This window comes from Coregonus clupeaformis, chromosome 6 (assembly GCF_020615455.1).
Source record: "Coregonus clupeaformis isolate EN_2021a chromosome 6, ASM2061545v1, whole genome shotgun sequence".
Taxonomy (NCBI): Eukaryota; Metazoa; Chordata; class Actinopteri; order Salmoniformes; family Salmonidae; genus Coregonus; species Coregonus clupeaformis.
In genome coordinates this window covers 27866124-27883513 of record NC_059197.1, presented here as the reverse complement: position 1 = coordinate 27883513, position 17390 = coordinate 27866124, and the positions used below count along the sequence as shown (strand labels likewise).

Here is a 17390-nt window from a genome sequence, read left to right as displayed (position 1 = left end):
TGAAATCCTGCAGTGCCCGCAAGGTCCCCCTGCTCAAGAAAGCACATATACAGGGCCGTCTGAAGTTTGCCAATGAACATCTGAATGATTCAGAGGAGAACTGGGTGAAAGTGTTGTGGTCAGATGAGACCAAAATGGAGCTCTTTGGCATCAACTCAACTCGCCGTGTTTGGAGGAGGAGGAATGCTGCCTATGACCCCAAGAACACCATCCCCACCGTCAAACATGGAGGCGGAAACATTATGCTTTGGGGGTGTTTTTCTGCTAAGGGGACAGGACAACTTCACCGCATCAAAGGGACGATGGACGGGGCCATGTACCATCAAATCTTGGGTGAGAACCTCCTTCCCTCAGCCAGGGCATTGAAAATGGGTCGTGGATGGGTATTCCAGCATGACAATGACCCAAAACCCACGGCCAAGGCAACAAAGGAGTGGCTCAAGAAGAAGCACATTAAGGTCCTTGAGTGGCCTAGCCAGTCTCCAGACCTTAATGCCATAGAAAATCTGTGGAGGGAGCTGAAGGTTCGAGTTGCCAAACGTCAGGCTCGAAACCTTAATGACTTGGAGAAGATCTGCAAAGAGGAGTGGGACATATCCCTCCTGAGATGTGTGCAAACCTGGTGGCCAACTACAAGAAACGTCTGACCTCTGTGATTGCCAACAAGGGTTTTGCCACCAAGTACTAAGTCATGTTTTGCAGAGGGGTCAAATACTTATTTCCCTCAATAAAATGCAAATCAATTTATAACATTTTTTACATGCGTTTTTCTGGATTTTGTTGTTGTTATTCTGTCTCTCACTGTTCAAATAAACCTACCATTAAAATTATAGACTGATCATGTCTTTGTCAGTGGGATCAAATACTTTTTTCCCCTCACTGTAAGTATTTCACCCGAGTCGATACTTTGTATAAGCACCTTTGGCGGCAATTACAGCTGTGAGTCTTTGAGCTTTGCACACCTAGGGCTGTGGCAGTCATGAAATTTGGTCAGCCGGTGATTGTCAAGCAAATAACTGTCGGTCTCACGGTAATTGACCATTAATTAACATAAACACATTTAGCATCTCCTGGCTTCCAAACATAGCCTACAAGCCATTTTAAAAAGTCTAATAAATCCATGTAATATATCCTACAACTTCACAATAAATCCATTATTTATTTTAGACAGGTCTAAAGAAGCATGATATAAAGAAAATGTAGTTTATTTCAGAATAAAATAATAGCATACTCTGAGTTGTCCTTATGTTAGGTCCTGATGTGGCAAATGGCTGTGGGCTACACTAGTTAATTTAGCAGACAATCGGTGCCCTTCTTTGCGAGGCATTGAAAAATCTCCCTGGTCTTTGTGGTTGAATCTGTGCTTGAAATTCACTACTCAATTGAGGGACCTTACAGATAATTGTATATGTGGGGTACAGAGATGGTGTAGTCATTCAAAAATCATGTTAAATAATATCATTGAACACAGAATGAGTCCATGCAACTTATTATGTGATTTGTTAAGCACATTTTTACTCCTGAACTTATTTAGACTTGCCATAACAAAGGGGTTGAATACTTAGACTTTTAATTTTTTATTAATTTCTAAAATGTTCTACAAACAAAATTCCATGTTTGACATTATGGGTACTGTGTGTAGATCAGTGGACAAATCTCAATTAAATCAATTTTAAATTCAGGCTGTAACAACAAAATGGGGGGGAAATAAAGGGGTGTGAATGCTTTCCGAAGGCACTGTATACTAGCATACATGTCAAACACTTTGGTTCATTTCAAGTACAGTAGCATACTGATGTGAATATTGGAACAGAGCCCACAACATAATACTGCTAGAGTACTGTGTAGAGGGACAGAAACAGACCCAACAGATTTGATGATCAAAAGAGGAGCAGTTGAAGCATTTCATATCATAGTTTGATGCAAAGTCCTTTTGGAAATCGATTGTAGTGCACGTTGCCCCGATATATCCATACGGCTCAGGCTCTCTGATGAGACATTTTGACATCTCAGGTAGCTGGCAAAGGTGCCTAGTTGCCTACCTGGTTTTTCAGGCAGAGGTGAATGGGGAAGTCTCGGCTGTCTGCTACTGCCTCCCCATCAGGCAACACGGTGTACACCACCACCTGGGCAAAAGGGGTCAGCTCAGGCATCCGCTGTAGCGAGAGCGTCAGCTCCCCTTGATTAACTGAAATGAGAGACAGACAAAGGGATGGACATTAGCTCACCGTAAGCCACCGAGCATCCAATACAGACAGTGTTCTGTGACTAGTCTATGAAATTGAAATATACTGTGCACTGTGAAGTAAGAGCTTGTATTGAAGATGTAATCTGGATGATTTAATCCAGTCGTGACAGATTTATCCCATGCCAGTTTAATGCCATTAGGCCTTTCGAGGAGATATGTTCTCTAATCAAGTGGGGTTCTAAGAAGTCCTAAATATAAATGTCAGGAAGCAGTCGGGAGAATCCAAGTCCAATTTATTTACCTTTTCCTTCTTTAACGGTCACAGGAAGACGGCCATGCTGCTGAATGCTGCCTCTAGATATAACCTGGGACATAAGAGACAGCCAGGTTGCAGCATCAACATTAATAACCAGAGAACGAACCAGGGAGACAGGAACATTGGCTAAAACTGGGAGATCTCCTAGCAAATATCTTGAAGTTACTGCATTATTAAAGTGTTAATTACTGTATATCACCCATTATTAACTTTTCAACTGCATGTAAAGTACTGTATGGTTTGCCCGAGCCATTCTTAAAATATTTCCAAAAGCAACACAATATGACAATCAAATACCAAAGTAAGTACAATTACATCCCAAAACTACAGACAAAGTGGAAAAAGGTTAGGTTCTATTTTGAGTGGAAAATCCCTTTAACCTTACCAGATAGAAAAAGTCCAGGGTCGTCTGTCCCTTTATCAGCTCCTCCCCTTGGATGATGTAGCGAGCAAGAACAATCCCGTCCTTCTCACAGGAGAACTTCCCTTCTCCCTGCATTATCTTCACAAAACTCTTGCTCTTGGAATAGAATTTCCATGCGAAATGGTAAGCGGATGAATATTCTGGTCTACGCACATCCTGCTCGTACAGATAATCCTCCTCAACCTTTTGATAACGAGCCTGGTTCAAAAAATACAGAAAATATATGAAAAATAAACAATTGTAGTAACCTTGGAGAATACACCAGGAGAAATTAATGATATCATTCAGAACAAACGTAATATTTAAATATCAATAAATATTGAATAGAGGAAAACATGAGTGAGTGAGTAAGTACTGACCGACAGAGACACAGAATCAGAACTCCACGAAGAGGTGTCTAGAGAGAAAGAAGCAATGCCCTTGCTGTCTGTGGTGAGAGTCCAGTTCTCAGATGTGCCACTGTTGTGTAGGAAGAGATATACAGGCTCATTGGGAACGGGAGTAGAGTCTGGACCGGTCACTTTGATCTGAAAACACAGGACAGGATGACTGCAGACATCCATATACTAAATGTACACTCCCATTGCATACAACACATCAAGAGCCTAGTTTAGATGCTCGAAATTACATGTTAACATTTATCCCCACTTCATGCTCAAATCGATTTTTCTGAGCAATCCATTTCCCTGCAGTGTTATTAAAAAGGCATTTGTTAATATATTTTGTCCTCACCTTCCCCTCGTATGCAATTCCTGGTTTATATGCTTGGGGCACGTCCTCAAAACGAACAGTTATGATGACATTGGTGAAGCTTGCCTTGCCACTACCTTTAAGGATGACCCCTGGAGAGAACAAAGGCAAGGGTCAGAGGTCAACAGTTGAGCATGTAAACACCTCTACGTTTAAGATAAAGTTCTCTCCTACCCGTTCCATATTCCTCCATCTCAGTCTCCACTTCGAAGTCATCAAACTTTGATTCATTTAGACCGAACCGGGTCACGTCGATCATTTGGGTTGCACAACCAGTTGTGTCAGTCTAGGGAGAATGAGTACAGTTTATTGTAGCTCAGCTTAGCTCCGCTATGAAAACATGCTTCCATAAACCTCCATTTTCCCCACAGTGAGTGTTCTTCGTCAAATAATTTGGCGTAACAAGAATAAAAAAATACTTACTTTCATACGATACAACTCGCAGATATTACTAGAATCATATAACCAGCGATATTGAATGGCATTTCTGCAAACTTTCGCCGTGACAGACCCCACCACTGGTTTTCCATAAGTGTATCTAGAAACAAAGTCAACAGAAAAAAGACAATTCAAGAATGGCAATTAAGTGTTGCAAAAATAGAAACAGCTTTGAACATGAGCAAGTATCAAACATGGGACAGTTTCTATCAAGTATAGTCTATGCAACACACAAATTAAGTCGGACTTAATATTCTACCCATAACATTTCCCAGTTTAAAAAGGTTGTTTGTCATTATCATTATACTGTCTATTATGCTTTATCATCTTATTCACTTACTTTCCACAAACTCTCAGTGTTGCTTGCTTGTCCAGAATAGTTATTGTTTGGGGAAGATAGACTTTCACCTCATATTTGGGCAACACTAAAACAGACATAGATATTACTTCCTCATGGTGTGTTAAACTACACCAAAAACAAAATCACAGACCACAATTTAATCACCATGTAATAACAATGTAACCACAATGTAACCTGAAAGTAATCATCAGAGAGAAGATTTCATCACCATATTCTTTGATGTCAAAGTTTTGGGAGGTTTGTTCTCCCTTCTCATTCCATGCAGTGATGATGTAACTTCCTTGCATTGCCTCTGCGGACATGGGGTGGGACAGGTCCAGAATTCCACTCACTGTTGACTGGTTCAACCACTGAGCAATGCGGTTGGAGTTGGGGTCCTGTATACAGATTCATAATAGGTTGAAGGAAGCTATTTTTGTTTTAGAGACAGGCATTGTATCAATTCATGCCGCAGTACATTGTTGGTAGGACATTTTTTTGAAGGGAGATCATGTCATTATTATTGCTCATGTTATATACAGCTTTGGTTTTTAGGTGCAATGGATTTGAATGAGTCTCACCTGAAGTTCCACTGTTTGATACTAGAAAAGAGAAACAAAACATTCAGCATTAACATTTGGCCCCAAAAAACATTTTCAAACTTTATTTGTATTACTTCCCAAAATAGTTTTTACAGTAGGCCTACAGGGAACTACTATAGTGTCATCAGAAAATGGGTTTAAAACATTAATTTCATAACTTTCCAAAACAGTTTCTACAGTACAGGCATCTTTATCTACAGAGCTAAAGTACAGAGCAGACCTTGAGCTCATGTTGATTCAGATGCTCTGATCAAACAGCCAGGCCAAATGAACTCTGACCATGTTTGCTGAGCCAACTACACACCCACACTGACTCACCCACACTGACCCATAAAAAAAATGGGACTGCAAGAGGATGAAATCATTGCTCCATCACTTCCCTTCTTTACTCAACTACAGTAAACCTCTCCCAAACTATACACCACCTCCCTAGAATGTTACAATGCTGACTAACACGGGGCTGTCCTGTTCAACCCCACTTAAAAATGCTTTGAAAGAGTAACTTTATTTTTATTGAACAACACTGAAAGAGTAACTTACCATCTGATTGAATGACAAGAAACTGGCATCCAGCGAGACGATTCGGAACTTGACTGGAAAAGCGGTAGAAACATCTGTCTATATACAGTGTACAGTATATCCATCATCCATTTCAGTAATGACCTTTCCTCAAGCTTATGGCCTCACAAATATACTGTAAAGTCTGCATGAACATAATTATTAGACGAAAAGGGAAAGTTTAGTACATTTACAAGTAATAACTCAAGAAGGGTCAGTTTCAGTGTTCATCAAAGATTTTATCTAACTACCCGTCTGTCCAGGTTTGTAGACTGGTTTGTCTGTCTGGAAAATGGTGAGGAATCTTTTGGGCTTGATAATGATCTTGGTGTTTTTTCTCATCTCCTCATTCCTCCCCTTGATGCTAACATGGACAGTGGCTACACTGTCAGCCTTCACTGGGGGAACCTACAACATGAAGAACAGAAGAAGAATGGAAGCTTGTTAGAACTCTCCTCTAGCTCCCAACCAAATAAATCTTAGCTCTCCTGACTGAGTAGCTTGAGAACAGAGGGATTTTTGTTAAAATGGTAGCTAACCTCAGCATAGCAAAGTATGATTAAAATAACTGCTATTTCCTTTAATAGGTTGGCTAATTTGCATACTGCACCCAGCCAGGAATCCAAGTTGAGTTCCACACAACATGACTTAGTTACAACCAAACTATTCAGAATAAAAGACTGAAATGAAAGTGTGTTGTTGAATGAATGTGTATGGGTAACTTAAAGCTAGTAAGAATAGTATTTTATTTAGATGACAGAGAATGACCAGTACAGAAGTTTCTATCAACTGTAATCTGACATACACTGAGTGTACATAATATTAAGAACACGTGCTCTTTCCACGACAGACTGACCAGGTGAAAGCTATGATCCCTTATTGATGTCACCTGTTAAATCCACTTAAAATCAGTGTAGATGAAGGGGAGGAGACTGGTTAAAGAAGGATTTCTAAGCCTTGAGACATGGGATTGTGTATGTGCGCCATTCAGTGGGGTGAATTGGCAAGACAAAAGATTGGTTGAAAGATCAGTGCCTTTAAACGGGCTATGGTAGTAGGTGCCAGGTGCACCAGTTTCAAGAACTGCAACGTTGCTGGGCTTTTCACACTCAACAGTTTCCCGTGTGTGCTGTTTCAAGAATGGTCCACCACCCAAAGGACATACAGCTAACTTGGGCCAGCATCCCTGTGGAACGCTTGACACCTTGTAGAGCCCATGCCCTGACAAATTGAGGCTGTTCTAAGGGCAAAACTCAAAATTGGGAAGGTGTTCTTAATGTTTGGTATACTCAGTGTATACACAACTGATGGGGGTAACTGTTCAACTAAAATCAATATGAAGCGAGGCACAGGTTGCGTAACACTGACGGGAAAGAGACCCAATTCAAAGTGTCAGCTACTATTAAAGCTGATGGCTCCGGTCAGTGATAGTTAAGTAAACAAATGACGTCAACATTGAACTATTTGGCTTGTTGACTGTGGTCGGGATGCTTTTGCATGAGAGAAGATAGAATACGGCCACATTCAGTAGCTCACAACGTTGTGGAACTTTGCAGTTAGAAATGGCAGATAGAGCTTGCATGATTCCTTAACCTACATGTCAGAGAGGCATGTTGGTTCTACATAATATATTTATATCAGAGCGTTCCACAACGTTGTAGCCTGCTGAACGCAGCACAGTTGCAGCTGACCTGGAAGGAGGTGCAGTGATAGAAGTCCTGTGTTACGGCTTCCTTCAGTAGAATGGTGCTGCTGCCACCCTCCATATCCATCGACACCTTCAACAACAGAGGCTCTGTGGCTTGGTGGACCTGAGCACAAAGTTTCTCTGTGGTCCCTCCTACCACCTCCGAGCTGACTGTCACCAGGTAAATCCTAAAAGGGGAAAAAGTGAAGAAGAGCCTGCATAAATGCAGCTGTGGTAATAATACTTAAGTGGCAGTGTACTCATGAAACTGCTCATTAGTTCCTTTGTAGCCTACTGATTTTTTAAAGTTGGGGCCAAAGTGACCTTACTCGTCTCAGGCTGTGCGCCCCACTTAGAGAGGCCAACCAATGAGAAATGGAGGGCACAATTGATTATTTTTCGGACAGTGTTGGAGGGAAAACCAATTAGTTGTTTTGATGGTCTGTCAACCATGTCTTCGGGATCAGAGGCATCATGCCCATTGGGGCACGTGCCCCCTCAGATTTGACCTGTTTAAAATAAAAATATATACACACAGAACAAAAATATAAAACGCAACATGTAAAGTGTTGGTCCCATGTTTCATGAGCTGAAATAAAACATCCTAGAAATGTTCCATACGTACCAAAAAGCTTATTTCTCTCAAATGTTCTGCACAAATTTGTTTACATCCCTGTTAGTGAGCATTTCTCTTTTGCCAAGATAATCCATCCACCTGACAGGTGTGGCATATCAAGAAGCTGATTAAACAGCATGATCATTATACAGGTGCACCTTGTGCTGGGGACAATAAAAGGCCACTCTACAAATGTGCAGTTTTGTTACACCACAATGCCACAGATCTCTCAAGTTTTGAGGGAGCGTGCAATTGGCATGCTGACTGCAGGAATGTCCACCAGAGCTGTTGCCAAAGAATTGAATGTTAATTTCTCTACCATATGTCGTTTTAGAGAATTTGGCTGTACGTCCAACCGGCCTCACAACCGCAGACCACATGTAACCAAGCCAGCCCAGGACCTCCACATCCATCTTCTTCACCTGCGGGATCATCTGAGACCAGCCAGCCGGACAGCTGATGAAACTGAGGAGTATTTGTCTGTAATAAAGCCCTTATCTGGAAAGCCTCATTCTGATTGGCTGGGCCTGGCTCCCCAGTGGGTAGGCCTGGCTCCCAAGTGGGTGGGCCTATGCATTCCCATCCATAGCTGCGCCCCTCCCCAGTCATGTGAAATCCATAGATTAGGGCCTAATGAATTTATTTCAATTGACAGATTTTCTTATATGAACTGTAACTCGTTGAAATTGTTCAAAAGTTTGGGGTCACTTAGAAATTCCCTTGTTTTCAATGAAAACATACATGAAATGAGTTTGAATAGGAAATATAGCAAAATGAATAGGAAATGTAGTCATTGACAAGGTTAGAAATAATGATTTTAATTGAAATAATTGTGTCCTTCAAACTTTGCTTTCGTCAAAGAATCCTCCATTTGCAGCAATTACAGCCTTGCAGATCTTTGGCATTCTAGGTAATCTGAAGACATTTCACTCCATGCTTCCTCTGAAGCACTTCCCACAAGTTGGATTGGCTTGATGGGCACTTCTTACGTACCCATACGGTCAAGCTGCTCCCACAACAGCTCAATAGGGTTGAGATCCGGTGACTGTGATGGCCACTCCATTATAGACAGAATACCAGCTGACTGCTTCTTCCCTAAATAGTTATTGCATAGTTTGGAGCTGTGCTTTGGATCATTGTCCTATTGTAGGAGGAAATTGGCTCCAATCAAGCGCCGTCCACAGGGTATGGCATGGCGTTGCAAAATGGAGTGAAAGCCTTCCTTCTTCAAGATCCCTTTTACCCTGTACAAATCTCCCACTTTACCACCACCAAAGCACCCCCCAGACCATCACATTGCCTCCACCATGCTTGACAGGTGGCATCAAGCACTCCTCCAGCATCTTTTAATTTGGTCTGCATCTCACAAATGTTCTTCTTTGTGATCCGAACACCTCAAACTTCGATTTGTCTGTCCATAACACTTTTTTCCAATCTTCCTCTGTCCAGTGTCTGTGTTCTTTTGCCCATCTTAATGCTATTTAGACATTGGTTGGCATCCACCCAAGTAAGGAGCCATATCTCAGACTGCACATCTTAATCTTTTATTTTTTATTGGCCAGTCTGAGATATGGCTTTTTCTTTGCAACGCTGCCTAGAAGGTCAGCATCCTGGAGTAGCCTCTTCACTGTTGACGTTGAGACTGGTGTTTTGCGGGTACTATTTAATGAAGCTGCCAGTTGAGGACCTGTGAGGCATCTGTTTCTCAAACTAGACATTCTAATGTATTTGTCCTCTTGCTCAGTTGTGCACCGGGGCCTCCCACTCCTCTTTCTATTCTGGTTAGGGCCGGTTTGCGCTGTACTGTGAAGGGCGTAGTACACAGCGTTGTACGAGATCTTCAGTTTCTTGGCAATTTCTCACATGGAATAGCCTTCATTTCTCAGAACAAGAATAGACTGGGCCTCCCGAGTGGCACAGTGGTCTAAGGCACTGCATCTAGAGATCCTGGTTCGAGTCCAGGCTCTGTCGCAGCCGGGAGACCCATGGGGCGGCACACAATTGGTCCAGCGTCGTCCAGGGTAGGGGAGGGGAGGGTTTGGCCTGCAGGGATGTCCTTGTCCCATCGCGCACTAGCGACCCCTGTGACGGGCCGGGCGCAGTGCACGCCGACTCGGTCGCCAGGTGTACAGTGTTTACTCCGACACATTGGTGCGGCTGGCTTCCGGGTTAAGCGGGCACTGTGTCAAGAAGCAGTGCGGCTCGGTTGGGCTGTGTTTCGGAGGACGCACAACTCTCGACCTTCGCCTCTCCTGTGTCCGTACGGGGTTTGCAGCGATGGGACAAGGACTGTAGCTACCAATTGGATACCATGAAAAAGGCTTTTTATTTTTTATAAACACTATTCTTGTAGACTGACGAGTTTCAGAAGAATGTTATTTGTTTCTGGCCATTTTGATCCTGTAATCAAACCCGCTGATGCTCCAGATACTCAACTAGTCTCAAGAAGGCCAGTTTTATTGCTTCTATAAAAATCAGCACAACAGTTTTCAGCTGTGCTAACATAATTGCAAAAGGGTTTTCTAATGATCAATTAGCCTTTTAAAATTATAAACTTGCATTAGCAAACAACGTGCCATTGGAACACAGGACTGATGGTTGCTGATAATGGGCCTCTGTACGCCTATGTAGATATTCCATTAAAAATCAGCCGTTTCCAGCTACAATAGCCATTTACAACAATAACAATGTCTACACTGTATTTCTGATCAATTTGATATTATTTTAAAATGGACAAAAAATAATGCTTTTCTTTCGAAAACAAGGACATTTCTAAGTGACCCCAAACTTTTGAACGGTAGTGTGTGTGTGTATATATATATATATATATTTATTTATTTATTTTATTTTATTTTATTATATACACATACACACACAGCACCAGTCAAAAGTTTGGACACCTACTCATTCAAGGGTTTTTCTTTATTTTTACTATTTTCTACGTTGTAGAATAATAGTGAAGACATCAAAATTATGAAATAACACATATGTAATCATGTAGTAACCAAAACAAAATATGTTATATTTGAGATTCTTCAAATAGCCACCCTTTGCCTTGATGACAGCTTTGCAAGCTCTTGGAATTCTCTCAACCAACTTCACCTGGAATTCTTTTCCAACAGTCTTGAAAGAGTTTCCACATATGCTGAGCACTTGTTGGCTGCTTTTCCTTCACTCTGCGGTCCGACTCATCCCAAACCATGGTCGAATTGCTGCAAAGAAACCACTACTAAAGGACACCAATAAAAAGAAGAGACTTGCTTGGGCCAAGAAACACGAGCAATGGACATTAGACCGGTGGAAATATGTTCTTTGGTCTGATGAGTCCAAATATGAGATGATTGGTTCCAACCGCCGTGTCTTTGTGAGACGCAGAGTAGGTGAATGGATGATCTCCGCATGTGTGGTTCCCACCGTGAAGCATGGAGGTGTGATGGTGCTTTGCTGGTGATTTATTTACAATTCAAGGCACACTCAACCAGCATGGCTACCACAGCATTCTGCAGCGATACTCCATCCCATCTGTTTTGCGCTTAGTGGGACTATCACTTGTGACCCAACACACCTCCAGGCTGTGTGAGGGCTATTTGACTAAAAAGAGTGATGGAGTGCTGCATCACCCGACCTAAACCCAATTGAGATGGTTTGGGATGAGTTGGACCGCAGAGTGAATGAAAAGTGCTCAGCATATGTGGGAACTCCTTCAAGACTGTTGGAAAAGCATTCCTCATGAGGCTGGTTGAGAGAATGCCAAGAGTGCGCAAAAGCTGGTCCTCTGTAGCTCAATTGGTAGTGCATGGCGCTTGTAACACCAGGGTAGTGGGTTCGAAACCCGGGACCACCCATACGTAAAAATCTAAAATATATTTTGATTTGTTTAACACTTTGTTGGTTACTACATGATTCCAAGTGTTATTTCATAGTTTCAATGTCTTCACTATTATTCTACAATGTAGAAAATAGTACAAATAAAGACAAACCCTTGAATGAGTAGGTGTGTCCAAACCTTTGACTGGTACTCTATCTATTTATATACAGTGGGGGAAAAAAGTATTTAGTCAGCCACCAATTGTGCAAGTTCTCCCACTTAAAAAGATGAGAGAGGCCTGTAATTTTCCATCATAGGGACACGTCAACTATGACAGACAAAATGAGGGAAAAGAATCCAGAAAATCACATTGTAGGGTTTTTAATGAATTTATTTGCAAATTATGGTGGAAAATAAGTATTTGGTCACCTACAAACAAGCAAGATTTCTGGCTCTCACAGACCTGTAACTTCTTCTTTAAGAGGCTCCTCTGTCCTCCACTCGTTACCTGTTTTAATGGCACCTGTTTGAACTTGTTATCAGTATAAAAGACACCTGTCCACAACCTCAAACAGTCACACTCCAAACTCCACTATGGCCAAGACCAAAGAGCTGTCAAAGGACACCAGAAACAAAATTGTAGACCTGCACCAGGCTGGGAAGACTGAATCTGCAATAGGTAAGCAGCTTGGTTTGAAGAAATCAACTGTGGGAGCAATTATTAGGAAATGGAAGACATACAAGACCACTGATAAATCTCCCTCGATCTGCGTGGTGGGGTCAAAATGATCACAAGAATGGTGAGCAAAAATCCCAGAACCACATGGGGGGACCTAGTGAATGACCTGCAGAGAGCTGGGACCAAAGTAACAAAGCCTACCATCAGTAACACACTACGCCGCCAGGGACTCAAATCCTGCAGTGCCAGACGTGTCCCCCTGCTTAAGCCAGTACATGTCCAGGCCCGTCTGAAGTTTGCTAGAGTGCATTTGGATGATCCAGAAGAGGATTGGGAGAATGTCATATGGTCAGATGAAACCAAAATATAACTTTTGGTAAAAACTCAACTCGTCATGTTTGGAGGACAAAGAATGCTGAGTTGCATCCAAAGAACACCATACCTACTGTGAAGCATGGGGGTGGAAACATCATGCTTTGGGGCTGTTTTTCTGCAAAGGGACCAGGACGACTGATTCGTGTAAAGGAAATAATGAATGGGTCCATGTATCGTGAGATTTTGAGTGAAAACCTTCCATCAGCAAGGGCATTGAAGATGAAACGTGGCTGGGTCTTTCAGCATGACAATGATCCCAAACACACCGCCCGGGCAACGAAGGAGTGGCTTCGTAAGAAGCATTTCAAGGTCCTGGAGTAGCCTAGCCAGTCTCCAGATCTCAACCCCATAGAACATCTTTGGAGGGAGTTGAAAGTCTGTGTTGCCCAGCGACAGCCCCAAAACATCACTAATATAGAGGAGATCTGCATGGAGGAATGGGCCAAAATACCAGCAACAGTGTGTGAAAACCTTGTGAAGACTTACAGAAAATGTTCGACCTGTGTCATTCCCAACAAAGGGTATATAACAAAGTATTGAGAAACTTTTGTTATTGACCAAATACTTATTTTCCACCATAATTTGCAAATAAATTCATTACAAATCTTACAATGTGATTTTCTGGAGAAAAAAAATCTCATTTTGTCTGTCATAGTTGACGTGTACCTATGATGAAAATTATAGGCCTCTCATCTTTTTAAGTGGGAGAACTTGCACAGTTGGTGGCTGACTAAATACTTTTTTCCCCCACTGTGTGTGTGTGTGTGTATATATACACACACACATATACACACACACACACAGTGCATTCGGGAAGTATTCAGACCCCTTGACTTTTTCCACATTTTGTTACGTTACAGCCTTATTCTAAAATGTATTTTTTTTAAATAAAATAATCTATCTACACACAATACCCCATAATGACAAAGCAAAAATAGGTTTATCTACATTTGTTCACATTTATTAAGACATTTAAAACTGAAATATCACATTTACATAAGTATTCAGACCCTTCACTCAGTACTTTGTTGAAGCTTCTTTGGCAGCAATTACAGTCCCGAGTCTTCTTGGGTATGATGCTACAAGCTTGGCACAACTGTATTTGGGGAGTTTCTCCCATTCTTCTCTGCAGATCCTCTCAAGCTCTGTCAGGTTGGATGGGGAGCGTCGCTGCACAGTTATTTTCAGGTCTCTCCAGAGATGTTCGATCAGGTTCAAGTCCGGGCTCTGGCTGGGCCACTCAAGGACATTCAAATACTTTTCCCGAAGCCACTCCTGTGTTGTCTTGGCTGTGTGCTTAGGGTCATTTTTATCTTTGTTGTTTCTCTGTGATACTACTAGCCACCTAGCAATTGTATGAAGTTCGCTTTAGCTAGCACAGACATGTTCCCAATCTCCCAACCTCAAAGCTACCAAGAAGCCATTTCAGGCTATCAATCAAGTTAGAGTAGCTAGCTTGTCTAACTATCTTAGCTGGCATGCCTGTTGACAAGGTTGGAAACTTTAGAAAAGCAAGCAGTTACTAAATGTACTGAATAATACTCACATTCCTTTCAATCTTTTACCCAGAACAGATATGCAGAGAAGCATATTTAGTTTATTTAAAAGGGGTAATCTGCAGTTGCTACAACCCTTTTTGACTTGTGAATGAATATGTACCATTGATTCTTGAAGAATAAAACTTCCAGATGCCGTTTCATAATTTGATCATCCTATTGTGGCAGGAATTTTCCTGTATAGCATGAAATGCAAACTTGTAGTGTATTCAAGGTTTTAAAAGGCTTCTAAAGTTTCCAATTTCCACTTTAAAATGTTAGACTTGATTTGCCCTAACAGAAATTGTATCAACCCCTACACAATTTTAACATTCATTATAATTCACATTTACACTTGCTGCAGGATTATTTTCCTGCTGTAGCAAACTGGCTCAAATTAAGATCCTACATCTGTATAAATGCCTCATGAGCTTAGTTCAACTGTCATACCCCATCAGAACCCAAAATATAAGTTGTTCCACGCCAATATTTGTGACTTGTATCAGGAAACTAGGCGTATGTCGCGCGTCACTACTTCACAGGAGAGGCATTTGAACGTAAACTTTTATTTATTTATCTAAATGCGTTTTTTGGAAGAAATGACTTCTGGAACATGTGAACTTTCATGTGCCTTAATAACAAAATTGTATGCCATCTGTAAATACTAAATAAAATGGTTAAATTACGAGCCTAGTTGGTTTAGCCACGGAAAATGACAGGAACCTTCCCGCTAGCCATGACTGGCCGAGATAATGTATGGGCTGGACATGCCGTGAGATGTGTTCGGATTGGTCTGCCATGTAGCATGCTTCGGAGAAAATTCTGGTGTTTGATTGCAAATATGCAGAGGGAGTCGAAAAGAGAACACACAGAAGGCTGTTGTATAAAACACCTGTCTTCGGATTACATCTTCAAACTAAGGGCAACCATGGCATCCGTGACAGAGAGGGAGAAGTGTCCATCCATGTATACGGGTATGATAGTCTAGCTAGCTACATTTTCAGATATTATGTCAGAAAGTTGTTTTAATTTCAAGTTAAAGCATACTATTAGCTAGCTAACGTTACGTGTATGATCTGTGTAGTAATATTATTCATATCTCAGAGCCATTTGCATTGCTAGTTATAGCCTAATGTTAGCTAGCTGGCCAACATTGAACCTGGTTGGTTAGCTACCTGCAGATTCATGCAGGGTAATAACATTATGAGTTGGGATTATGGTTAATTGTTTCGCTAGCTAGCTGCATGTCTAAACAAAAGACTCCACTATGCAAGTAACCATTTCACTATACCTTCCGTATCCTGTGCATGTGACAAATAAACATTGATTTTATTTGATATAGTATGCGTTTACCAGAGACGGTAATGTGAAGAACATGACCTGCACCAAAGTCAAATTAGGATATAACGTTAGGTCAACGAGACAGTGTCCAAATTCTAAAATTCTCTGGTAGACTGTCCTGCTTTTATTTCGTCACACTCACAACCGTAAGCTATTTTCTGTAATTGGCTCGCCATTAACATGTAAATAATGATCTTGTTGTGAGTTTATTTTCCTGTAATAATGAAGACAAATGAGCTAAAGTGAAGATGTTGTCAGCTATATGATATAGTCATTATTTGAACTGGCTAGCCAGCTAACTTAACATTAGCTAACTAGCTAACAAGCTAGAAACAAACCAAAACATTGTTTACAAAGTTGCTTTTAGTTGCCTGGTTTGCTAGATTGACATATACTACATTCATTTTTAAACGGGTGGGTTTATTGGTGTTAAAATACACTAGCTATGCTATTTTGGACCACCAGGTTTGATGTCGGACGACAATAAAATCTTAATGATGTCACTGCGACAACTGTAGTATAAACCAGCCTTTAGTCTTGAAATCTTTGGTTGTTTAGTACATGGCCTCACATGTGAATCCTTAAAGAGATGGGTGGGGCTAAGGCTTAAGAGGGTGCGAACGATGCTGAAAGGGTGTAGACAAATTAGAGCTCTCCAGTAGGTTTACCAAAACATTCAAGGGTCACTTTCCCATTGTTCCTCAACTGTAGTGTATGATATACCATTTTTTAGCTCTGAGTCTCTACTTTAAAAAAACTGTAAACAAAGTCAATGTAAAGAAACCTAGCCTAAAAACATGGTTAAAACTATAATTTTGATATCATGGATGGTCAGTCTTTGCATCCATAGCTCTGTCAAGGAATTTGAGAGTGGTTACATTTCTCCAGCCCCATCCCTCAGCTTTAAACCGAAACAGGGGCTGGGAAACACTTTGCTATCGTTTTAAGTGCAGATTGCCGCTTAAAAAAAAAAACACCAGTCAGGAGGATACAGACAGCTCAAGAGGTATGCAACAAAACAAAAAATACATATTGTTGACATAGAATTAAGAAGAATGATTACGGCTTTAGATTGCAGGAAAATCCGTTTCAGGCGTTTGAAAAATTCAACGTTCACCAACTTCAGGACTGGGGCCTAAGCCCCTTACGGACCACAGCCATCCTCACATACTTTGTGCCCCTCCGATTTTGAGGGTGCATGAAGCCCCTGGATGATTGCACAGAGTGACATTGAAGGAAAGCACACTAATAGGGACTATGAAGGACTATCACAAGTTTGATTTGTAACCCAAAAATGTACAGGCCTATTTGCCAGTATGTCTCATTAGATATGAAAAGCCTCTCACGTGCACAGAGAAAAAGAGAGATGAAATTGTACTTTTCCTGTCCTGTGGCCTTACCACTTCTATCTTTTTTGTAATGTTACTCACAAATGAGACAATTACAAGCAGATATTCAGCTATAATAGTGCAGTAAGCATATAACCGATTTTATTATTATATGCAATATTATGTTTATAACTAAAATAATTATATTGCTCAGGTGGGCTACCCTACACATACAGGTGCATAGCCCGCAGAATACGGAGAACAATTAATTCCTAAATTTGATTATAGACTGTTGTATGCAGTCAGGCATGTAAACAATTGCTTGTTGTGAGTTTAATCCCTAAATTAAATGCCGAAAACACTACGTGTTTCTACTGCCTACTACATCAAATGTTTTGTACCGTA

General features: G+C 41.2%; 1 protein-coding gene across 3 annotated transcripts in view; it reads right to left on the bottom strand.

Annotated features, from left to right (window-relative positions):
* The window catches only part of LOC121567612 (alpha-2-macroglobulin), a 49957-nt gene that overhangs the window by 32225 nt on the left and 342 nt on the right, over positions 1-17390 (bottom strand). For all 3 annotated transcript variants that reach the window (XM_041877792.2, XM_041877793.2, XM_041877794.2), the window contains exons 2-14: positions 7308-7491; positions 5868-6024; positions 5599-5651; positions 5038-5058; positions 4686-4854; positions 4457-4541; positions 4102-4216; positions 3853-3964; positions 3661-3770; positions 3288-3455; positions 2890-3126; positions 2490-2553; positions 2043-2188 (exon numbers count right to left, since the gene is read on the bottom strand). In XM_041877792.2, the coding sequence (XP_041733726.1) occupies positions 2043-2188; positions 2490-2553; positions 2890-3126; positions 3288-3455; positions 3661-3770; positions 3853-3964; positions 4102-4216; positions 4457-4541; positions 4686-4854; positions 5038-5058; positions 5599-5651; positions 5868-6024; positions 7308-7491 (1621 nt within the window). The remainder of the gene's footprint in view (positions 1-2042; positions 2189-2489; positions 2554-2889; positions 3127-3287; positions 3456-3660; positions 3771-3852; positions 3965-4101; positions 4217-4456; positions 4542-4685; positions 4855-5037; positions 5059-5598; positions 5652-5867; positions 6025-7307; positions 7492-17390) is intronic.